This window comes from Zootoca vivipara, chromosome Z (genome assembly GCF_963506605.1).
Source record: "Zootoca vivipara chromosome Z, rZooViv1.1, whole genome shotgun sequence".
In the NCBI taxonomy this organism is placed as follows: domain Eukaryota; kingdom Metazoa; phylum Chordata; class Lepidosauria; order Squamata; family Lacertidae; genus Zootoca; species Zootoca vivipara.
Genome location: NC_083294.1, coordinates 13404392 through 13428959, shown reverse-complemented (window position 1 = coordinate 13428959; position 24568 = coordinate 13404392). Strand labels below are relative to the sequence as shown.

At 46.0% G+C, this 24568-nt stretch overlaps 1 protein-coding gene across 5 annotated transcripts in view; it reads right to left on the bottom strand.

Moving 5' to 3' along the window:
• Positions 1 to 24568, bottom strand: part of RALGDS (ral guanine nucleotide dissociation stimulator) — a 93195-nt gene that overhangs the window by 41840 nt on the left and 26787 nt on the right. For 2 of the 5 annotated variants that reach the window (XM_035102187.2, XM_035102189.2), the window contains exon 1: positions 14520 to 17468. The exons of the other annotated variants lie outside the window; for them this stretch is intronic. In XM_035102187.2, the coding sequence (XP_034958078.1) occupies positions 14520 to 14762 (243 nt within the window). In that variant the 5' untranslated portion in view covers positions 14763 to 17468. Of the gene's footprint in view, positions 1 to 14519; positions 17469 to 24568 lie in introns of those variants that run through there. 5 annotated transcript variants of the gene reach the window in all.

Here is a 24568-nt window from a genome sequence, read left to right as displayed (position 1 = left end):
ATCCAGGGGGAAATGGCCCTCCCCTCTGCTCCTCTTTCCACTCACCCCTTGAGAAACAGAAATCCATTCCCAGCTGTTAGTGATGAAGACCACCAGTTCTTTATAAGCCTGCCTTGCTGCTGTTGCCAGAACGTAAGGCGCAAACGCATGACCCATCCACACCGGAAATTAACTACAGGAGGCGAAAAGGCGCAGCCTCAAAAGGGAATAAAAAGCAAGGCTTGCAAGCTACTTCAGACAACACATTTTTCAGTACCGTGCTGGACATTCCCCAATATGGGATGGTTTGTTTGAAGTACACACCTGCATGCTTGGATATTTAAGGCCCCTTCCCTGAATGCTCAGCTATCGGCTATCATTTAAGCCAAATAAGTCTCTAGTAAATATGGTGACTGAGAATTGGGGGGGGGGGGGGGACATGCAGTTGGTATGGTATCCCACTTGGTAAGGAGTCAAGCTGCTTCTGCCTCCTGGTTGTCCTGGCCAGTGAATTCAAAGGCACTGCAGTGGTTCACGAAGCCCACAGGGACATGGCATTTGTCTTATTTTATATATATATATATATATATATATATATATATATATATATATATATATATATAAAATCTCCTTATACAGGGGTGGGGAGAGAGACTGAGAGCTCTATTTGCTGCTCTGCATTGATTTCCTCCTTTCCTCTCTGCATGTCTGAAGGCTCCACTAAACCCAACAACTACTGTATTTTTCTGTGTTTTGGGTGAGGTTTCTTTACTCAAAAATCCTGTAAAAAAAAACTGAAGTCGTCAAATACACGGATAGTGGCATTGGGGGGGGGGGAGAGAAGTGATGCACTGCCAGCCAGTTCGTTGGCAGGAGCGCGGCTTTCCCCGATGCCGCTGTGCGTGGCGGGCACTCCCTGGGCCGGATGGTGGGAGCACAACTTCCCCCGATGCCACTGCACGTGGGAAACTATCTAGGGAGTGTTTCCTGCCCGCAGTTGTGTGACAGAAGAGGCTCAACAACTTTGGGCCATCTCCCCTAATTTTCCTAAAATTGAGTCCCCAAAAATGGGGGGTGGGGGTCTTATACATGGGGGCATCTTATAGACAGAAAAATACAATATGTTTCTAGTCCTTATGACTAGAATATTAATTTTTAGTGGAAGGGCCATAGCTCAGAGGTAAAGCATAAGCTTTGCATGCAGAAGGTCCCAGGTTCAATTCTCAGCACCTGCACCTGGAAAGACCCCCCTGCCTGAAAACCTCTGAGAGCCACTGCCAGTCAGTGTAGACAATACTGAGCTAGATGGACCAATGGTCTCTGGACTCAGCAGGAGGCAGTTCCCAATGTTCCTAAACAAGAGTGGGGAAGTGAAAGGAGAGAGAAAACACTGGACACTGGCTGCAGAAGAGTTCAGACAACTGGGTCCACCTAGCTTAGTACTGTCCACACTGACTGGCAGTGGCTCTCTCGGGTTTGGGGAAGATATGTTTCCCAGCCTTACCTTGAGATGCAATTGGGGACCGAACCTCGGGCCTTCTGCAAAGATGCTCTAAGCCAAGCATCCCCAAACTGCAGCCCTCCAGATGTTTTGGCCTACAACTCCCATGATCCCTAGCTAACAGGACCAGTGGTCGGGGATGATGGGAATTGTAGTCCAAAACATCTGGAGGGCCGAAGTTTGGGGATGCCTGCTCTAAGCACTAAGCTACAACATGTCCCCTGATAACAATATCACCAGTGACACACGACTCTGGCTGGAATTCCACTTCCCAGAATGCACCGCTTCCTGGGGAATTGCACACCCTGTCCCTTGTAGCTCAGCCGGCATTGCATCCAAAATCCGTTCCTTAGCAACACGCTTCCCCTCTTTTCTCCTGGATCTCGGAGAGCTGCAACAAGCTTTTAAGAGCAACAGCCTTGCAAAAGCGTGGGGGTGGGGTAGCAGAATACAGCCATGCAAAGGAACAGGAAATCAGCAACCCTTCCAAAATACTAATTGGTTGAAATAGCAAACCAGCAACCACTACACAATGCTAAACTTGCTTGGGAGGGGGGATAGAAACAAGACCACCAAGACCATTTAAAACAAAATTTATTCATCTGCTTGCATTTATATCCCATTTGTTTCCCTCCAAGCAGCTCAAACTGGCATACATAGCTTTCTTCTGCCCCATTCCATCTTCACAACAACCCTGTGAGGTAGGTCAGGCTTAGAGCAAGTGACTGGCCCAAGATCACCCAGTGAGCTTCATGGCTGAGTGGGGATTGAACCCTGGTCTCCCTGGTCATGGTCTGACTCTCTAGCCACTGAATAACACAGGAAAAAGATTTGTACACAATTTCCAAGCAGACTGAGGATGCTACTTGAGGATTTTTCCAGTTCCATGCCCTAGAACCCCCCCCCCTTTTCTCTCTTAACCCTCCCCAGCCGGCCCGGTCCTGAGCTGAAGCGCACAACAGCTGAAACACAACTGCACCAAATGAACACAACACTCCTTTTGTTTCCTCCACTGAGGGATATCTTGTGCTGCTCGAGGCCTAGTAAACAGCTCGTTCCATCCTCCCTTCCCAGCTTTAGGAGATGAGGTTTGGCCTCAGGAGCCCCCCACGGGACAGAAATAAGAATTCCAAAGCAAAAAGAAATACAGGCAGAGAGGAGATCTTCTAAGGCGGAGGACTTGATCCACATGCCCAAAAGAGTAATCTGTGAAGAGGGGAGGGATGGTGGGTTTTTAAAAAAACTTTTTTCCCAATCTTAAATTCTGTTTGTCCCTCCTTCATTCCTACAGCAAAATCTTAAAACTGCACCTGTTCCTGCTGGAAGCTTGCACTGAAAGACAGTGGTAGTGTAGTGGTTAGACCAAGGGTCAGCAAACTTTTTCAGGAGGGGGCTGGTCCACTGTCCCTCAGACCTTGTGGGGGGGGCAGACTATATTTTGGAGGGGGGGGGAATGAACAAATTCCTATGCCCCACAAATAACCTCGAGATGCACTTTAAATACTGTAAAAGCACACATTCTACTCATGTAAAAACACCAGGCAGGCCCCACAAATAACCCAGAGATGCATTTTAAATAAAAGGACACATTCTACTGATGTAAAAACATGCTGATTCCTGGACCGTCCGCGGGCTGGATTTAGAAGGCGATTGAGGCGGATCCGGCCCCCGGGCCTTAGTTTGGGGACCCATGGGTTAGACCAGGCACCCCCAAACTTCGGCCCTCCAGATGTTTTGGACTACAATTCCCATCTTCCCCGACCACTGGTCCTGTTAGCTAGGGATCATGGGAGTTGTAGGCCAAAACATCTGGAGGGCCGCAGTTTGGGGGTGCCTGGGTTAGACTGTAAGAGTTGTTGGAATTGACCCCCTCAGAAGGTGGTGAATTCTCCTTCCTTGGAGGTTTTTAAGCAGACGTTGGATGGCCATCTGTCAGGGATGCTTTAGTTCAGATTCCAGCAATGCAGGGGGGGTTGGAATAGGTGACCCCTGAAATCCCTTCCAGTTCTCCAATTCTATGATTCTATGCTGACAACACTTAAGATTCATTCCTAAGCAGTGGGGCAAGTCCTATCATTTGGCAGCTGAGACTGGGAGCAGGGTATCTCCAGTAAAGGGAGTGGGGAAGGAGAGGAGATAAGCTGCTGCCTCTCAAGACCAAATCTGCAAGGCCACTTTCAAAATACGGAACTAAAATACTTTTGATTTGAAAACAACCAAAGGGATCTGCAACAAAATGTTGAAGCATGGAAGGCTGCCAATCAGTACACCACACTGGCTCTTATTGTGGGGGTGCCTTTACACCTTAGGTTTCTTCTCTCCTACCCATTATTTAGACTTCCTGAGCATCCAAACTTCCCTTTTGCCTACGTAGGTTATTCAGCATTCAGAGATTCTAGCCTGCTGGCAAATGCAGCATTATCAGGGCACCCAAAAGACTAAGACTTCTGGATGGTCCCTGATTAGGCAAAAGCCTGTTTGCATTTGGAAAGGCACCAAGGAAGGGATCGGGGAAATGGTTTGGTTCCCAGGGATGCCGATCCGTTCATAAATCCTATTTGGAAACAAACACTAAAACTCCAACCTAGTTAGCGCACCCAGAAAGGTATTGTGCACTTCTACGGAAACCTAGCGGGGACAATTGTCGAGAAACACAAGGCTGATACAAAAGCTCCTTCCAAGCACCACCCTCCAACTCTGTCCAGCGACTTGACAGCGAACTCCTCACTGTGAGTGACAGGTCTCCCTTGGCACACCTTTCTTGGGAAGAAGGAGCCAGCTCCTCGTCCACTGTGCTGTGATGTCGCTAAGGGGATTTTAAGAGTCTGGATTTAAATGATCTTATTGGGGTGGGCACCCTCTGTTTATATGCAGGAATGTATTTTTTTAAAAAAAAGACTACCTGGACCCTGCTGCATTTGGGGACCCTCCTGGTTTGCTCAATGCAATGCGATGGCACTATTACCCATCTAGGAAATGTCAAGAGGTGACATTTACTCTCTGGATTGCAAACTGGAGTTGGGTGGGGATGAGTCTGGGAGCTGAGAAGCATTTCTGGCACTAAGCCACCCATGCAGGGGCAGATAAGTCTGAAAAATAAAAGGGCATTAATTCAATGAGCAAAGGCAGATAGGAGTCTACCCATGAGGTTTCCTGCTGTGTCTCTGTCTGATGTATTGCCCTGAGGCATGTTCCTTTCCAATCAGCCTCTGCTAGATGGTTAGCCTGTTGAATCTCCACAATGGGATTGCTCAATCGTTCCTAACAAGGAGACATGACGGAATGACCTGCCTTCAGATGTGACTTTCTGTAGAGTCTCTTCATGAGTCATTGCTATATGGAATTCCTCCTAAACCCAAAGCATATCCCAAGCTGAGCAAATCACGCAGAAACGCATAAGAGTGGGTGATTCTCCTTTGGGATGTGTTGCAGAAGCAGATTCTTTTTTTGAGTCAACAAGTGACTCAAAGTAGAACACTGCAGCAATAGGACAGAGTTTAAAATCTTAACACTTTTTGGGCTGCTCTTAAGGTCATAGTTTAAGGACTACAAACTTGTTTTTAAAAACTAAAATGAAAGCCATTATTCTCAGAATCCGTTTCTGTGTCTTCTCACCAACATGAAATTGTGGCATTCACAGCACCCTGGGCTCAGCTGTGGGAAGATAAATGGTCCTGTAGATAAACAGTGCCTTAATCTGTATTAACTAGGGTATCCATTTAGTAAAAGCAGGATCACACAGATTAAGGAGTCGCTCCTTTGTATAGTCATGCCATCCAGATTTAAAATGCCTCAGCCCTCAGAGTTCAACTTCTTAGCTTGTTTCAAAACAGGCAGTCTTAATCTTCTACATACCCCTAATCCTTCAGAGGAGACTGTGTGTGCAGGAAAATCAGAATGACTTATTTGGCAAAGGAAAGGCTTTAGGTTACCTTGTTTGGGTGACAAAGTGTTTGTTTGTTTGTGTGTGTAGGTAGGTAATCTGGACAGAGATAAACTAACTACTGCCTATGCTCTGGTAACCTCTAGGTTACATTACTGCAGCGTGTTATACATAGGGCTGCCTCTGAAGACAGTTCGGAAATTTCAGCTGGTGCAATATTTGGTGGGCAGGCTGCTCTCCGAGGGAAGACGGTTTGGGCATATTACACTGATCCTGACCCAACTGGCTGCCAGTTAAGCTTCTGGGCCCACGTCAAAGTGGTGGTTTTCACCTATAAAGCCTTAAACGGCTCAAAACCACAATACCTCAAGGACCTCCCAATATGAACCCGATATTAACAACAACAATCTACCTCTCAAGGACTGAGATACAGGAATGAAATTTGATGTGCATATTCGGAATACAATTCTGCACTTCAAGCTATTATGACCTCTCATACCCTTTTGCAAGAGTGCAGAGAAAGAAGCACAGGCGTCAAAACACCTGAAAGGAAATCCTATATCTGAGAAAGACAGAGAGAGAAGGTAACTCGTGGATTGGTAAAACTATGAATATGTCTCCAAGGTAAATTAAGAGAGGAAGAGGGAGAGGGAGAGGGAGAGGGAGAGAGAGAGAGAGAGAGAGAGAGAGAGAGAGAGTTTATTTTATATTTTACTTTATAAAGTACATAAACAGAGAGAGCAATTATTAAAAGATAAAAACAAAACTATAAAATGAGTACAGTTGCACATGCAATAAAAGGACAGTACAAGTAAAGAATATCAACCCTTATCAGATTATCAAGGCAAGGTAAATATCTGGGATGCTCTCAGTCTGTCGGTTTTGCCAGCCAAACTTAGAACAGGATATTTCAAACTCACATTTGCATTCTGATGTCATATTTTCTCTTTCTCTCCCCACCCCACCCCCATCTCTTACGCAGTGTGTCTGCATGTACAGCATACCTCAGGTTGCGAACGCTGAGGGTTACGCGTTTTCAGGTTGCGCTCCGCACCAAAACCGGAAGTACTGGAACGGGTTACTTCCAGGTTTTGGCGCTCACACAGAAACACAAAATGACATCATGCGCAGAAGCGCAGAATTGTGTCACGCATGTGTGCGCAGACGCGGCACTGTGGGTTGCGGACGCTGCGGGTTGCAAACGCACCTCCCGCATGGATCATGTTTGCAACCCGAGGTATGACTGTATATTTTGTGTGTCCATCAATGTCAGGAAGTGCTAAAAGCATTTTTGTTTAGGCTAGCCTAGACAAAAGATATGTAGAACGTTGGTGTGCATGTTTTAATCTCATTTTAGTTCATTGCTGGTTTTAATTTTTCTGAATGTTTTAAAAAGTCATTTTTTAAACTATTTTTACCATTTCGTTTCCCCCCTTTTTCTCTGTAAACCCATTTGAGCATTTTTTGTTACAATCAATCAGTGTTTTAATTTTATGAAATAAATATTTTTTTAAAATGTGTTCTTGTAAGAATGTGTAAATATTAAGAGAGATTTTGAATTCGAAGTTGCAATTGCATCAGATTTTTCACACAGAAACAAAGTGTGAGTTGTAGCCAACAAAGTGCTATCCAGAGTAGACATATTCAGATCAATGAACCTAAGCCAGCCATGTCCATCCATTTCAATGCATTTACTCTGTGTAGGACTACCAATGGATACAACTGGTGTGTGTGTGTGTGTGTGTGTGTGTGTGTGTGTGTTTTCACAGAAAGATTTTTTAATGTCAGATTTTTCACACAAAAATACATATGAAAACAGTGGAAGGTTGATTGGTTTTGAATTCAAATTTGCAAAACGGATTGTTTCTTGTGTGAGATTGTTTTGTGTGAGAGAGGGACAAAGAAAGAGTGTGGGTCTGTTTGTATATACTGTATATTGTATCTTTGCCAAGCTTAGATAAGTACTCCTCGCCTTTACTGAAAAAAATAATTCATGCCTCTGTCCATGACAATCCCATACACCCCTAGCATTGCTCTGGGGCAAGGTGGTTCAACACACTGCCCACAAGGTGAGAGTACGTGGGTGAGGGAGGGCTGGGTCACTTGAAAACCCACCAGTGGGGAGAGACAGGTGCCAAATTTGTGGACATTTCGAGGCCCCGCCTTTTGATTGGTGAGCTGGCTGGCATGACTTGGCGAGGCCTCTCTGCCTGGGGCTCTGGAGGGCAGGTGGGTTGCCCCTCGGAGAGTACACTTGACTATTCTAAATTATTATTATTATATTTATTTATACCCCATCTTTTTATCCTGACAAGGACTCAATGTCCCTGAAAGGGCTCAATCTATTAAGTATACACATTCAATTCTATACAGTGGTACCTCGCAAGACGAATGCCTCGCGCAACGAAACACTCCCAAGACGAAGGCATTGACTCGCAAAATGAATTTTTCTATGGCCGTGCTTCGCAAGACGAATTTTTTTGCATTTTTTTTTGCTTTTATTTGTTTACATTGGAAAACCACAAGAGGAAATTTTCACAACACAAAACAACTTGTGGAACGAATTATTTTCGTCTTGCGAGGCACCACTGTATATAAATTGTACATATTAAATAATATTAACCATAAGAGGAACACTTTAATTGACAACGGTCTGTGCGGCCCACGGATTCTGTTTCAAAGTACTCTTGCCCATCCTGCTCTGGAGCATTGTGGGAAATTTAAAGAGTGTCAAAGCCTGGCTACTCTCTACTGTTCAGGTGGCTACACTCTTGGCCACCAGGGGCAACTTACAGAGGAAGCAGGGGCCACATTTTGCCCAAGCTTCCCCTCCCCCCCACCGCAGCCTGGAACTGGAGGCAGCTCCCCGATACTAAATAGACTGCACACACCATCCATCAAATATGACAGGATAGGGTGGCAGAGGGGAGAAGAGACTATCAACAGAGGGGAACTCCTGAATACTCATCACAGTTCCACCTTGTACTCAACGGAGTTGGTTCTGCATTTATTTATTAAAAGAATAAGAGGTTATTTGCGGACACTCCTGACAAAAAGCTGCTGCAAGCCTGTGCAGATCGGGCCCCTGGGGCAATTTCTGCCGCCTGCATCCTTGGTAATTAACAGGACAGATTACTTGTGCTTTTTTTTCCTTTCCTTTTTCTTAATTTCCTCCTGGGGCATGCAGAGCTTTCTGTTATTTAAAAATACTGTAACCTGTTGCCTCTCTGCCATGTGGGAGAGTCTGCCTCCATGCCTAGCCCACTAGGCCCCACATGCTGATAGGCAGCAAACTCTCAGTTTCAAAATCAGGAGGGAGGGGAGTCACAGAACTAATTAAAGTTTATTAGCAGGGCAAAGTCTAGAGGTTAAGAGTGCCAGCCTGGGACCTGAGAGACCCAGGTTCAAACCCCCCACTCAGCTTTGATGACCAAATCAAGCCTTCACATTTAGGGGCAGTATACCTCCAATTACAAAACACTGGTGGAGGAGAGGGTGCAGACAACAAGATGCTGGCTTTTGTCCACTTGTGAGCTTTTCCAGGAGCTTCTGGCCAGCCAACCACGGAGACCGGAGACAGTGCTAGGTGACCCCTAAGTCTGATCCTGCAAGGCATTTATTCATCCATGAAAGCACAATTGAAGATATGTCGAAAGTGCAAAGCACAGCTGAGGCAGGAAGGCTTCAAGAGGACTGCATTTAAAGCAGCCTTCCATGGAATCCTGGGAACTGTAGTTTATCTCTCAAAGAGCTACAGTTCCCGAAACATTTAACAAATGACAGTTCCCAGGATTCTTGGGTGTGGGAGAAATGTGCTTTAAATATATAGTGTGCACACAGCCCAAGACAAAACATGATTTTCTTAAAAACCAGAAGTAGCTACCATCTACCATGGCCACATTTGCACCGTACATTTAAAGCAGTACAATTTTGAAGAGACATGGCTTCCCCCCAAGAATTCTGGGAGCTGTAGCTTATTGAAGGTGTCAAGAGTTGTTAGTTGTTCTCCTCACAGAGCTTCAATTCTCAAAAGTGGCTTAACAATTAACTCTCGGAATTAATTGTAGCTCTGTGAGAGGCTAACAACTCTCAGCACCCTTCACAAACTACAGCTCCCAGAATTCTTTGGTGGAAGGCATGACTGTTTAAGATGGTATCATAGTGCCTTAAACATATGGTATGAATGTGGCTCTAGAATTGCCCAATGTTAGCAACACACAATTTCTTTCCTGCCTGCAAGGAGGAGGAGGTACTGTATGGTGGTCTGGAAAGATTGCACCACCCTTTTGATCATTATTTCCTTGCAATGGAGGGAGCTGAAAAGCTCAGGCTCTCCCCCTACCCTACCCAACTTTCCTGGCCTCTCTTCTGAAACCACACCTCTCAAGTCTCCTCCTAGCCCAGCAAAGGAAATCTGGGAGGCTGAAATACTTTGCCAGACATGAAATGAGAAACAGATGATGGATTTTCAGCAACAATCTCTCTTGCTCCAACCTCCAAGAGAATGAAACCAGGGGCGGTGGGTGGCAGCCTTGTGTGCATAGGAAACTGGATCTGGTTTATTAACTCTTTGCAAAAGGTTTGGAGAAGGGAATCAATTAAGATAAAAGCCCTGTGTCCCAAGGAATAATAATAATAATAATAATAATAATAATAATAATAATAATAATAATAAATTTTTATTTATACCCCGCCCTCCCCAGTCAAAAACCGGGCTCAGGGCGGCTGACACCAACAGAACCACAATAAAACATAAAAACAATTAATTAAAATACAGATTAAAATACAGTATTAAAATTTAAAGTGCAGCCTCATTTCAAGTAGGCCATAAGTGGCTGACACCAACAGAACCACAATAAAACATAAAAAAAAAAAATTAGTTAAAATACAGATTAAAATACAGTATTAAAATTTAAAGTGCAGCCTCATTTCAAGTAGGCCATAAATCCAAGCCATGAGGGAGAAAAACACAGGGGTCAGGCTGAGTCTAACCCAAAGGCCAGGCGGAACAGCTCTGTCTTGCAGGCCCTGCGGAAAGATGACAAATCCCGCAGGGCCCTGGTCTCCTGGGAAAGAGCGTTCCACCAGGTTGGGGCCAGTACTGAAAAGGCCCTGGCTCTAGTAGAGGCCAATCTAGCCATCTTATGACTCGGGATCTCCAGAATATTATTGTTTGTGGACCTTAAGGTCCTCCGCGGGGCATACCAGGAGAGGCGGTCCCGTAGGTACGAGGGTCCCAAGTCGCATAGGGCTTTAAAGGTCAAAACCAGCACCTTAAACCTGATCCTGTACTCCACCGGGAGCCAGTGCAGCTGGTAAAGCACTGGATGAATGTGATCCCACGGCCGGGACCCTGTAAGGAGCCTCGCCGCGGCATTCTGCACCCGCTGGAGTTTCTGGGTCAGCTTTAAGGGCAACCCTGCGTAGAGCGAGTTACAATAGTCAAGCCTGGAAGGAAGAAAAAAGCTTGTTCAATATAGCATTGATGTCATAGGAAGAGACCTGCTGTAAGCACTGTTTTACACTGGCTGGCAGCAGCTCTCCAGTTGCAAGCAGGCAACCATCGCAGCCTAACACGGGGGTGCCAGGCATTGAGCCCAAGACCTTCTGCATGCAAATCATGCGTCCTGCTACTGAGCTATGGCCTATCCCCTAAGAATAAAGTAAGATTCTAATCCTTAATGTTTTGAAGAATTAAACAGGCTGAATTAAATAGGAGCATAGGAAGCTGTCTTAGACTGAATCAGACCATTGGTCCATCTATCTCAGTACTGTCTACACTGGAAGGAAGTGGCTCTCAAGTGCTTCAAGCAGGAGAGCTTCCCTGCTTTACCTGGGGATGCCAAAAATTGAGCCTGGGACCTTCTGCGCGCATAGCAGATGCTCTACAGCTGAGCTACACACACAAGTACACTGAGCTATTGACAGGAGCCTAGACTGTCCTGTAATGGAATGTCACAGAGACTGTGGTGCTCCCACAATCGATGGATACAGATGTTTGGACGTAAGTCACGACCCACCCAGCAAAGGATTTTCTCCGCGTTGGAAGAAGATGCTACAGGCTGTCTCCAAATCCCTGGCCAGGTCGGAGAGCTTTAGGCAAGCAGCTCCAAGGAGAACAGAAGGCACAAAAATGGTTCACTACAGGAAGCCCACTGTCATCTATTAAATCTCTTAAAGGCGCCAGATCTGCGCTTCTCGCCACAGAGAGCGTCTCTCCTAATAGATGCTCAAACGTGGCAGCTTGCCAGCCGCACAGATAATTGCCTGACCAGTTCAAAGCAATCATGTGAGCAGGAGGGAATTGCAGATATCGGTGGAAGATGGAAAGGGAACAACAGAGATCATCCTCCCGGCCAGTGACCCTTTTGCTGCACACACACCACACATTTAAGCACCCCTCTCTCTATATTTTAAAAATCACGGGAATGATAGTTTCACTGTCTTCACTTTTACCTGAAATTCATGCAAATTGAGTGTTGTGATGTGGCACTACAAATCCTCCAGTGGGAGCTGCATGATGGCAGCCTTGTGTTTTTATTAGAGAGAGACAGAGATAAAGGGGAATTTCTGTAGCTCAGTTGTAGAGCATCTGCTTTGCAAGCAGAAAGTTCAATTCCCAGCAAGTAGGGCCTGGAGAGACCCCCCCCCCCGCCTGAAACCCTGGAGAGCTGCTGCTAGCCAGTGCAGACCATAATGAACTGGATTACCCAAGGAACTAGATATAGTCAGTAAAAGGCAGCTTCCAAAGTTAATATGAAGGAGTTCACTTTCATATTTACTGAGCTTATTACAAATAAAATAAAATAAAATCCATGAGAGGCCTCCCTACTGTCAGCAAGTTCAAATGTTTTAGTCATTTTTTATACAGGCAACTCCCCATTTACACGCATTCAAGGCAAGTGCAACAGCGCATGAGCGCACTGCAGCAATCCTGAAAATAGCACAAAAGGGGCAAAAATTGCCCTTAAAGAGTGTGAAAATGGCAAGATAATAGCATCTAGCAATCCCAGGAGCCTTTGCACCAACCTTTGAGGCTTGTGGAGAGTTGGGAGTTTGAGCAAGGAGGTTTGGAAAGAGCGGCTGTAGTGGATTCGATGGAATTATTTTATTTTATTTTTCAAGGTTTTTCAAGGGCTTCCAGAGGTTTGCAGGCTTTTTCAATGGTGTACCCAATATACACAATTTCTACTAAATGCACGGTGGCTAACCCCCATGTAAATGGGGAGTTGCCTGTACTACATCATTCGTTCATTGATTCATTCATAAGGTTATGAAGTTCCATCATATCCTCCCTCATTCTTTTAAAACCCCAAACCCAAATGTAGGGAAAGTGCTCCCACCCCATTTGTATGATGTGCCACAATTTCAGGTGACACTGTACAGGACAGGAACATGGGATGTTTCCCTTGTACAGAGTCAGATTGTTGGTCTATCTAGTTCAATACTATCCACTCTGATTGGCAGCAGCAGCAGTCCAGGATTTCAGGCAGGGGACATTTTGCCAACCTTACTTGGAGATGTCAGGGAAATGAACTTGGGACCTTCTGCATGCAAACCAGCTGCCAATGGGCAACAGCCTCTTCTCCTAAAAACAGTACAAGATTATATTCATCATTCTGAATATCCAGAGTTAGCCCACTGGTAAACTTAACTTAGTATTGTCTGCACTGACTGGCAGCAACTCTCCAGGGCTTTAGGTAGGGGGTTATTCCCAGCCATACCAGATGCCAGGGTTTGATCCTGGGACTTTCTGCATGCAAAGCAGATGCTTTCTCACTGAGAACAACATAAGAAGGTGCCTTATTACGAGTTCAACCACTGGACAATTTAGTTCAGTGTTGTCTACACTGACTGGCAGCGACTCTTTGAGATTTCAGACCAGGAATCTCTCCTACGGATTGCAGGGATTGAACCAGAGACCTTCTGCATACAAAATAGTGTTCTCACCATATAATAATCAATGGTATACTACCATGAATGCTGCATTTTATTGTACATATTATGGGATCAGTGCTCCTTACGCATTTTTCACAGCATCCTCAAAACACTGTTGGCCTAAAAATACCATACTAACCTGTATCTCTCCCCCCACCTTTAATCTATTCTAGATTTACTTTTTCCATGGGAATTCCTATACAGTAAAATAAAATCCTGTTGCTAGCAGCCTATTTGCAATATCCAAAGTAACTGGAGTGGCTATATTAACACACACACACAACACACCCCAGTCTGGAAGCACCCACTGCTGCCATGGCAAAAAGCCACTGAAATCTGCCAAATCTTTCAATAATGCAATCTAAATTGGAAGCATCATCGTTTTGTGGCATAAGTTAAACGACGGAGTAGTGTGAAAAGAAGTTGCAGTCCACTTAACCTGCCTCACAGGGTTGTTGTTAGGACGAAATGGGGAAAGAGGCAGAGAATGACCCATATACTCGCTCATGCACACCAGTAATGATGCAGATTAACACCAAAAATTTAAAGCCCATCCAACACACATTTAAAACGTAGGGCTTCCTGCAAAGAATCCCGAGAACCTTGCCAAGCTAAAATTCCCAGCATCCTTAAACTACAATTTAATTCTTTGTGAGGAGCCAGCTGCGTGAAATAGGTTTTAAATGTATGTATACTGTATAGAGTGGATTCAGAAATGGACCTAAATTACCAGTCGGAAGACAAGAAGGCACCTCCTTTTAGAAAAGCTACTTTCAAACAGCTTTGTTGGTGGGACCCCCAAGTTCTAACAGCGCTACGGTACATTCACCCTTCCGCGTGCGGCGTGCCCACGCATAACACCAGGACTAAAAAACTTGGGAGTTTGAAAAGAGGGAAGAGTATAAAAGAGGGAAGAGAGATGCGGTCAGTCTTCACCCCTAAATGAAACATCAGTCTTAGAAACACGGCGGAACGAGGAGTGAAGAGAACTAGTCGTCTGGTTGGGAGCCCGTTACTACCAGCCTCTGCACGCTTTTGGGCGCACGCCCCATTGAGTGGAGGCTTACTCCCGAGTAAGCACACACAGGATTCGGCTGGGGCGGAATTTCTTTTACCTGAAATTCATGCAAAGCGAGCGAGACACGCCGTATAATCAACCCTTCACCTCCATCCCCGCGGCGCATGAGGCTTCCCCCCCCCCAACCCTTTGGGCTTTACCTCCAGCGGGGGCAGGTCCGGATCCAGCTGTGTGAAACTATGCAATACGACGGGGCTGGTGCTCTCGGCCGCTACTTCCAGCCTCACCCCGTCCCACAAGCTCCGGAGCCGTCGGGAGCCTTCGAACATTTTCTCCGGGCTGAGGATGCCACCGCGTCCACCGCCGCCTCCTGCGGTGGCTGCGGCAGCGGCTGCTTTGGGGCGTTCATCCTGCAGGAGCTCTGACCACATGAGGTTCACCATGGAGCGGCGAGACGAGAGGGTTCAACTCCTGCTAACTTTCCATTATACTGAGGTAAAGGAGTGTCAGTTCACGGGCTCGGAGGCTCCCCTCTCCAAAGTACGTGCGCCTTGGGCTTGGGAGAGAGCGCGCGCTCTTTGCGCCTTTACGCCTTCCCTCCCCGCTGGAGCTCAGCGGCAAAGCGGCTCCTTCTCAGTCAACGTTCTCCACGCTGGGGAAATTTGATCCGCCCACTCACAAGCCCTGATGTCACCCGCTTGGAAAGGGGTGGAGAGAGAGTGAAAGAGCAAGATTGAAAAGGCGGTGTAGTGATGGTAGGGAGGCAAGCGAAAGCGGAACCAGAGCCTAGAGGTTTTTCCTCTTCTCATTCCCCTCCCGCTTGGAAGAGGCTAGGAACGAAAGCAGGCGCGCTCCCTGCAGGCCGAGAGGGGGAGCGCCGCTGGGACTTTATTATTATTACAGTATTATTTTGCAGAGAGAGAGAAACGTTTATAATCCTAATATTAGGATTAACCACAACCTCACTCGCTCACTCACTCACTCACAGAAGCAGTGGCACTTTAAAAGGCTCAAGGATTTATTGCAGCGGCTGCTTTGCGCGCAGATGAATCAAAGGGTTATCACTGTGGCTTGGCAAATAGGCACGGGTTTATTGGGAAGTAGGATGGAGGGTAAACAGAAGGGCCGAAAGGCCATCAGATGCAACGGAGGCCCGTGACACGTGTAGGCAAAGCTCAAGTGTATACAAGATAAGCAGTTCTTAAATAAAGAAAAAACAGGCCTGCTATTTGCAATTTCTCTCTCCCCCCCCACTATAACCGTGAGACTAAGGATAAGATTTCACATCTCAGAGCAAGCCTGGATTCTTAAACCACAGAAAGACGACGCTAACAATAAATCTGGAAGTCGTTAAAGGTACAACACGGCTGTTTGTTATTTGATCTGCAGCAGACTAATAGGACAACCCTACTGGAAGCATGTGTTGTTGTTATTGACTGCTTGGCATTATTACTGTTACTAATTATAAACAACAAATAGGAACTTCAACCAAATGTTACAACGTGGGTGGGATGCCCTCGTTCAGGGTGCCAGCCTCTTCCAAGATGCTCCATTCCATTGTACTCCACTCCCGTATTTCCTAGTTCCCCTCGCCCCTCCAGGATTCTGTGGTTGCTGAGCACGCGTCTTATGGCTGTGTGTGTGAGAGAGACCCCTCCTGTTTCTCCCCCTCTCTACATATTTTCTTCTGCAGACCTCGGGATTTCCCGCCGAGCCTGTGTATTATTATTTCCCTCTCGTTTTTCCACAATCTGCTTATCTATGTTTGTATGTTGATAAATGCCAAATGAATATATCGAAAAACAAGCCGCTCCTCTAGAAAGGCCAAACCACTGGTTTCCCGTAGGGAACTGGACGCTCACTACAAGACCGGGAAGCTGGGCTAGATGGGCCATTGACCTGATCTAGCTGCAAGGCTATTCTTATGTTCTTAGGTACAGACTCACCAGAGTTAAGCAGGAGCGGGGAAGGGAAAGAGTTAACCAAGCTGCCGCTTGAGTAACTATGATTGATCTTGAAACTTAGCAGCCTGCTGAGATGAAGGCAGGAAATCTCTCCATTGTTTTCCCCTGTGTTTGCAAATTCCAAGAGGACAATGGGAAGGGGCCCCTCAGCAAGGCGATCTGCCAGCAGCTAATCCCTGCAGCTACTGAAGGATCTAGAGACCCTCTCCCCTTGTCTGCTTCTTGCTGGGGTCTCTAACAAGGCGCTCACCTTAGAGACTGATTGGGTTTGTTGTGGCAAAGGTGTCCGTGGGCAAAAGCAAAGGTTGGATAATGGATTCCAACTCCAATCTGCGCCTGCAATGGTTAGAGAGGATGGGGTTGGAGGATGGTCACCAGTCCCCCATTCATTCCCTAGCAGTGGGGTGTAGTGGTTAGTGCCAGACTAGGACCTGGGATATCAGGGTTCAAATTTCCACTCGGCTGTGAAGCTCACTGGGTGACCTTGGGCAAGTCACTACCCTGTTTCTCATATTTTAAGACATACCCATAAAATAAGCCATAGCAGGATTTTTAAGCATTCGAGGAATATAAGCCATACCCCGAAAATAAGACATAGTGATAGGTGCAGCAGCAATGCCGGCCGTGGCAGGAGGAGGAGGAAAAAAATAAGACATCCCTTGAAAATAAGCCATAGTGTGTTTTTTTGAGGAAAAAATAAATATAAGACATGTCTTATAATATGAGAAACACGGTACCTCTCTCGGCCTAACCTACCTCGCAGGGTGGTTGTGGGGATTGAGAGGGAGGACTATGTATGACGCCTTGGGCTCCTTAAGAGAAAAGGGTAAGCTATAAATAAACACATCTGGGCTGCTTCAATATGAGTATAGCATCTAGATCAAGGGAAGTAATAATACCACTGTATTCTGCTCTGGTCAGACCTCACCTGGAGTACTGTGTCCAGTTCTGGGCACCACAGTTCCAGAAGGATACTGACAAGCTGGAACGTGTCCAGAGGAGCGCAACCAAAATGGTCAAAGGCCTGGAAACAATGCCTTATGAGGAACGGCTTAGGGAACTGGGTATGTTTAGCCTAGAGAAGAGAAGGTTAAGGGGTGATATGATAGCCATGTTCAAATATAAAAAAGGATGTCATATAGAGGAGGGTGAAAGGTTGTTTTCTGCTGCTCCAGAGACGCGGACACGGAGCAATGGATTCAAACTACAAGAAAGAAAATTCCACCTAAACATTAGGAAGAACTTCCTGACAGTAAGAGCTGTTCGGCAGTGGAATTTGCTACCAAGGAGTGTGGTGGAGTCTCCTTCTTTGGAGGTCTTTAAGCAGAGGCTTGACAGGCATATGTCAAGAATGCTTTGATGGTGTTTCCTGCTTGGCAGGGGGTTGGACTGGATGGCCCTTGTGGTCTCTTCCAACTCTACGATTCTATGACATAAATGAGATGGAAGGATGCCTTTGTTTAGAGACATACAAAATGACTCCTATGTATGATTACCTGGGAATTATGTGTTATCGTAGGCTCACTTCCCTGAATCAAATTTTACCATTTCTTTTCTGTTATCTCAAGAAAGTTGACATTCTGAATTTTTGTCTTAGGCCACATACACATTTAAAGCACACACCCCTCAAGAATCCTGGGAAGTACAGTTCACCCCTTGCAGAACTACAATCTCCAGCACCCTTAATATACTACAGTTCCCAGGATTCTGAGAGTGAGAAATCTTTAAATATTTGGTGTGTATGCAGCCTTAAACAGTTACTAAAATCAGACCTAAGTTGGGCGCTCTCATCTAGGTGATTCCACAAAGGAGATAAGCCCCAGTTTTAGGATTTAAAGCAGCTTAGTCCCACTGACTTCAACAAGATTAAGCCCATATCCATTGTTTTAACAAGTTATTGAATCCGGGAACTCTCCTAACTCCTCTCTCCCAAGCTTGGCCACTGTTTCAAAGGGGGGGGGACATGTAGGATGAATGAGTTTTTGATAAAAATTGCCCTTTGAAGTGCAGCCAGAGAGCAAATCCACAAGATCCCAGGCCACCCCATGTATTTTGCCACCCCCTCTTGGCTACATGAGGAGGAAAGTCACACGAAAACCTAAAATAACTCATGCTTTGCTGAAGGAAGGCTGTAGCTCAGTGGTAGAGCATCTGCTTTGCATCCAGAAGGTCCCAGGTTCAATTCCCAGCATCTCGAAATAGGGCTGGTGGAGACCCATCTGAAACCCTGGAGAGCTGCTGCCAGTCGGTGTAGGGAATACAGTGGACGCTTGGGTTGTGAATGTGATCCATGCGGGAGGCACGTTCGCAACCCGCAGAGTTCACAACCTGCAGAGCCACATCTGTGCACCCGCGGGTCATGATTTGGCACTTCTGCGCATGCGCAAATAAAGCACAATTTAGTGCTTCTGCACATGCGCAAGCGCCGAAACCCAGAAGTAACCCATTCCGGCATTTCCAGGTTCAGCACAGTGCGAAACCCGAAAAAACGCAAGCTGAAGCGGCTGTAACCTGAGGTATGACTGTATTGAACTAGATGCACCAACACGGTAGATTCCTGTGCTGGGGTGTGTGTGTGTGTGTGTGTGTGTGTGAACAGTCTTTCACTTCCTGTGACATCTTCCTCTTCTTTACACCCTTCAATTTCCTTCTCTGCCTTGTGAGACACAATTGGATGGCATGTGGCATGAGAAGTGCTTCTGCCAGAAACTGGCTGGATCCCTGTCCACATATAGTTCTGCCCACAAAATATCAACCCTGCCCACATTGGAGAGCTCCACTAATAACAAATGTCCCATGAGTTGCTTCTGGATCTGATGCGGCCTTGGATTTGGCTCCATGGGCCTTTTGCTTCCTGCTGCCCACAATCTTTGGAGGTCTTTAAGCGGAGGCTTGACAGCCATCTGTCAGGAATGCTTTGATTGTGTTTCCTGCTTGGCGGGGGGTTGGACTGGATGGCCCTTGTGGTCTCTTCCAACTCTATAATTCTATGATTCTATGTACCTACCAGAATGAAATAATGCAGGGGTGAAGAACCTCCGACCCAGGGGGCCAAATCTGGCTCTCCAAGTTTCTCTGTCTAGCCCTTGGAACTTCCCCAAGCCATATCTTCCTTGAGTGTTGCATCCTTGGATGGAAGATTAAAAGGTAGGTGTGTGTGTGTGTGTGTGTGTATAAGTTTGCTTTTGTTTAATATCTATGTTCTGCTTTTCTATCAATAGGGCCAGTGCTTTTTTAGGTGGTACTAAAGGATAACAGTACTGGCACACACACACCCACACCGCAATGTTAAAAGTGTGGCACTTACTTCATGGTGAGTACTGACACTTTTTTTTCTTTTTAAAAAAGAGCATTGAATAAGACAATATTTGCACTTTACATTTAAAGCTCCATGATAGCACATTAAACAGTCATGGCTCCCCCCCCCCTTAAGAGTCCTGAGAGTTGTTTGGAGACCCCCTACTCCATTCCCAGAGCTGCAATTTCCAGAGCAATTTAACAGCCAATCCCTCTTCACAGGGGACTCTGAGAACTATGGCTCTGGCAGGGGGAACAGGGGACCACCTAACAACTGCCAATACCATTAATAAACCACAGCTCCCAGAAACCTTTGAAGGAAGCCATGATTGTTTAAAGTGGCATCGTCATGCTTTAAGTGCAGGGTGTGAACATGGCCTTAAACAAAAAGTAAATAAATTCTGCAAATAATTAATACAAACTCAAAAAGTTAACGTCTCATTACAAGAGAGAGGGAGAGAGAGAGAGAGAGAGAGAGAGAGAGAGAGAAAGAAAGAAAGAAAGAAAGAAAGAAAGAAAGAAAGAAAGAAAGAAAGAAAGAAAGAGATTGATAGCAATGTTCCCAAAAGGTTCCAGGAACTAAGGAGCATGACATGGCAGGGTGAATCAGCAGCTGGCAGAGAGTTCCCTTGCTGAGACAGCACTCCAGTGGTGCTGGCTTTGCCGAGAAAAGATTATCTCTTCCCGGCTTCACCACTCATTTCTTCCTCCTCCCCATCCCCCTTCCTGCTATCTCCTCCTCTCACATCTTTATTCAGCAGTTGTATAATCACCTATCATTGGGAGCGCAGCAAAGCAAGTTACAACTTCCACCAGCTCAGGATGGAAGGATTCATGTCAAATTCTGTCTCTGCAACACCAACTTTGTCAGGGTTCATCCCCAAAGCATGCACGTGCACGCACGCACACGCACACACACACACACACACACACACACACACACACACACACACCTTCCCTTATCCTTCCCATCATGAACAGCCAGGATGGCTGTCTTCTGCCTGCACTATCAGAGGCAGCCAGTCACTGAATTCCAGTTGCTGGAAATCACGCTTACAGGTTTCCCTTTGGGGCATCTGGTTGGCTACTGTGAGAGCAGGACGCTGGACCAGATGGGTGTTTGGCTTGATCCAACAGCCAGGCTTTTTTTTTGATGTCCTTATGATTCAGGGTGTAGCTGTTACTGTTTTCTCTATCTGGGGCATTCTACCAGTCTCATCAAGTGGAAGAATGGGACTATGGATGAAGCAAAGAGCCTCATTCCAGCGTTTGGCATTAGTTCAACCAAAAGTGGGTCTCATTCCACGTTCCACATTAATCTGCATTTTTAAAATAATCCTTAGAAAAATGTGTGTGTAAATACAGGTAACGTGAATCTCACGCTCCTTTAGGCAGCGCTTTGCGGACCTGGTTTTGGGAATGTGACATGAGGGTCTTGGAGAGTCCTAGAGCAGAGGTCGGCAACCTGCGGCCCACGGGCCACATGCGGCCCACAGGGGTCGTTTAAACAGGCCACAGGCTGCCCCTGAACCAAGCCACCCACTTGGCAAGTCCCCACGCGCTGCGCTGAACCGGCGCAGTGTGGAGCAGGGACTCGCTTTCACGGCACCGGAAATTGTGTCTGCGCATCCGTCGGAAATTGCATCTGCACAGACGCAGATGCCAAAAATTGTGTCTACGCAGATGCAATCCAGCCCACGGAGTAATCTCCATGGGAGTGAAATGGCCCAGGCGAAGTAAACCTTGCTGACCCCTGTTCTAGAGCCTTTGCACCTCCTTCTCAAAGCCCAGTAAGTGAGGCATCTCACTTACCTCCCACAAGATTCCCAGAGCCCTCCTCCTTGGTGGTAGTGCTGTGTGTTCCTGAGTGTTCTTGGCTTTGTGTGATTTTGTTTGTGTGTGGACCCATGCATGCAAGTTATCTGTACATTCTCTTTCAAGGTATGCATTTTTAATATTTATTTTGAGGTACTCTAGAGCATTGGAACATTTGAGGAATGTGAAATATATGTGAAGTAATTAGGTTTTGATCTGCTCAGCAGGCACGGATCAGATCAGTTTGCATCAGAGTACAGAAGGCTGGATTCCTCAACTATCTTTAGGTGGAATTAAAGATATGTATATTAAACATGGAAATCTGGAATAATTTGTGAGTGATTGGCAGCAGCTATTCTCATAGAACCATAATATACCCTTGTCTGATCACTTGGAGGTAATTTCTGCTCGCCCTAGGCAAATGACTCTTAAAGCCTGCATGGTTTACATGGAAAACCTAAGCATTAATTTGTGGGCTCTGGCACTGAACACTGGTTGAAGAGTCAGCCCTGGATTCAATCAACCAGGCTTAACTGGCTCTAGATCTTTGCTGGGTGAAAATTAACATCCCACAAACTAATGATGATCTTGCCCTACTTGACTGTGAATATACCACCCAGCACATTCTGATCCCAAACCAATAAGATGGTCTCTGACTCTAGCTACCTATCTGTGTAGAAAGCCACAGCACTTTGTTATGGCAGCAGGACCCTCCACTGTTGAGTGGCAAGAAAGGCACAGCCAAGCCACACTGAAGCCAGACAGGTGTGCTGTCATCAGCAACTTGCCAGGTAATCCTTCCAGCTGCCATGATCTCAGCCAGCCAGAACCCAAGAGGTATTGCTAATGATAGCTTTTGTAAAAGTTGCTTTTATTTATAGTAACAGTTTCATTGTGTGGTGTTTGATAGCCCGTTGGGTGGCTTAGGGCTTGAACCACTCCAAAACAAGGAGTTATGGGATGATTAACTCTTTGTTGGGCTGTCAGTGATGTCATGCTGTTGTGCATTATGTTTTTGTCATACAGAGCAGGGCGGCTGGGCAGGGGAGGGGAAAACACGAATTGCAGAAGGACATAGGAAGTTTCTTTATAGATGGAATGAGACCATTCATCTATCTAGCTCAGTAATCTGTACACTTACTGGCAGCAGCTCCTTAGGATTTCAGACAGGGCGTCTCTTTCCCAGCCCTACCTGCAAATGCCGCTGGGGATCAAACCTTCTGCTCTGCCACTAAATTAGACCTCCTCCAAAAATAACATAAGATTCCAGACCTCATGGTTCTAAACAAAGGGCTAATATAAATATGAACCAGTCTTATATTGAGTTAAACTAATCAGCTCATCTAGCCCACTACTGTCAAACACTGTCTGGCAGCAGCTCTGCAGGATTTGGGGCAGGAGTCGCTCCCACCCCTGGCCTGGAGATGCTGTTCGGGATTGAACCTGGGACATTTTCCATGCCTAAGCGCCACATTCCCTTGTGGACAACCACCCAGGGGCCACATGACCTGTGGCAGGCCAGAACAGAAGGCACATGTGGGCCAAGCAGCTAAGGCAAATTTTTAACTCTTGTACAATTTGTAAATTTCTGCACACACAGCTTTCTCTCTGTTTTCCATCCAGGCATGCATCCTTCCAGGGGCCACATGCTAGTGGTGGGCAGGGCCAGAGGCAAAAGTGAGTGGAGCAAATAATGTGAATTTATGAAGCAGGTGAAGGGTGTGGCTCCAGAGGGGGCATGGCCTATAGACAGTCCCAAAACGCCAGAGAGGGGGCTTGATGGCCACATTTGACCCCTAGGCCTGACGTTTCTTCTCTGTTTGTCCTACTAGCTTTCCTCACCTTTGCATGAAGAAGTGCTCCTGCTGGAATAGGATGCTTCCTTTTATGACATCACACTATTTTCTCATCTGGCTCACTGTCATCTATTCTAACTGGAAGTGGGTGTCTATTCTAACTGGAAGTGGGTGTCTGGGGTGTCCCTGTTGCCCTTTCCAGTGAACTGGAGATGCCAGACATTGAATCTAGCTCCTTCTGCCTGCATATTTCTCTCACTCCTCTAATTTAATCTATTAAATGAGGACCCTCGTAGCCAAACACAGGCCCCACCTGCATAATACATTTAGAGCAGTATCATACCAATTTAAAGAGTCATGGCTTCCCACTCCCCCCCCCCCAAAAAAATAACCCTAGTACACAGGGTGCTGACTATTCCCTCCCCACACAGAGCTACAATTCCCAGGATGGTTTAACAATAAACTCCTCTTCTCAGGGAGCTCTGTACAGCCACACCAAAAGTCAAAGGTTTTCATATTCCCTGTGCCAAAACTGATCTTGTCCTGCATTGGCTGCTTGGCAGATCTCACGTGGTATTTTCACAGAGCCAATTCAGAGAGAGGGCAAGAATAATTGACCTCCCTCTGAATAGGTACATGGAAACCTTAATGCTTCCACTCTTGATTGGGGGAAGGGAGAGATTTGCTTCCATTTGCTTCCATCTTTCTAAATTTCACCTGCCAAAACAATACATGAATCAGAACACACAGTCATCCTTTGAAATTCCTTCTCTGAATTTTGCAATGCAGTTGTCCAGTCATGTCATGCATTTAAAAAGTGCACATGGTAAAGTAAAGTATGCATTTAAAAAAGCATATATTATTGAAAGTAGCAATGTCATATTTGGGGAAATGCCATGCAAAAATGTGTATACAGGTGAATGGGAGTTACATTCCAAGGATAGCACCTAAAGACAGAATCAAAACACATTAGGTTCAATGGCGGGTGGGATTGCTAATGACAAAGTCTTTTTTCCTGGACACCCACCCCCTTTCTGCTACCTCCTTTTTTGCCAAGTGTTTAAAGCTGAATTGCGAGTTACCTGTATTCAGTAAAATTCCATACAAAAAAAGTGTATACCAGGAAGAATTCACATTAAAATACTGATGAAAGTATTTTCTTCTTCTTCCTGTATACATAAAAATGTAAGGCTGTCATCATGCTACAGTTGCACTACAGGTGGCCCAAGCAAGCTTTTCAACAGCTGGGGAAGGTGCTCCACGAAGCAGTTTGGCAACTGCTCTGTAAATTACTTTCTCCTCCTTTAAAAGGGGCTGGGGTTGTGGGAAACTGTGAGGGGATCAGGGGCGTAGCGAGGCGCCGCGACACCCGGGGCA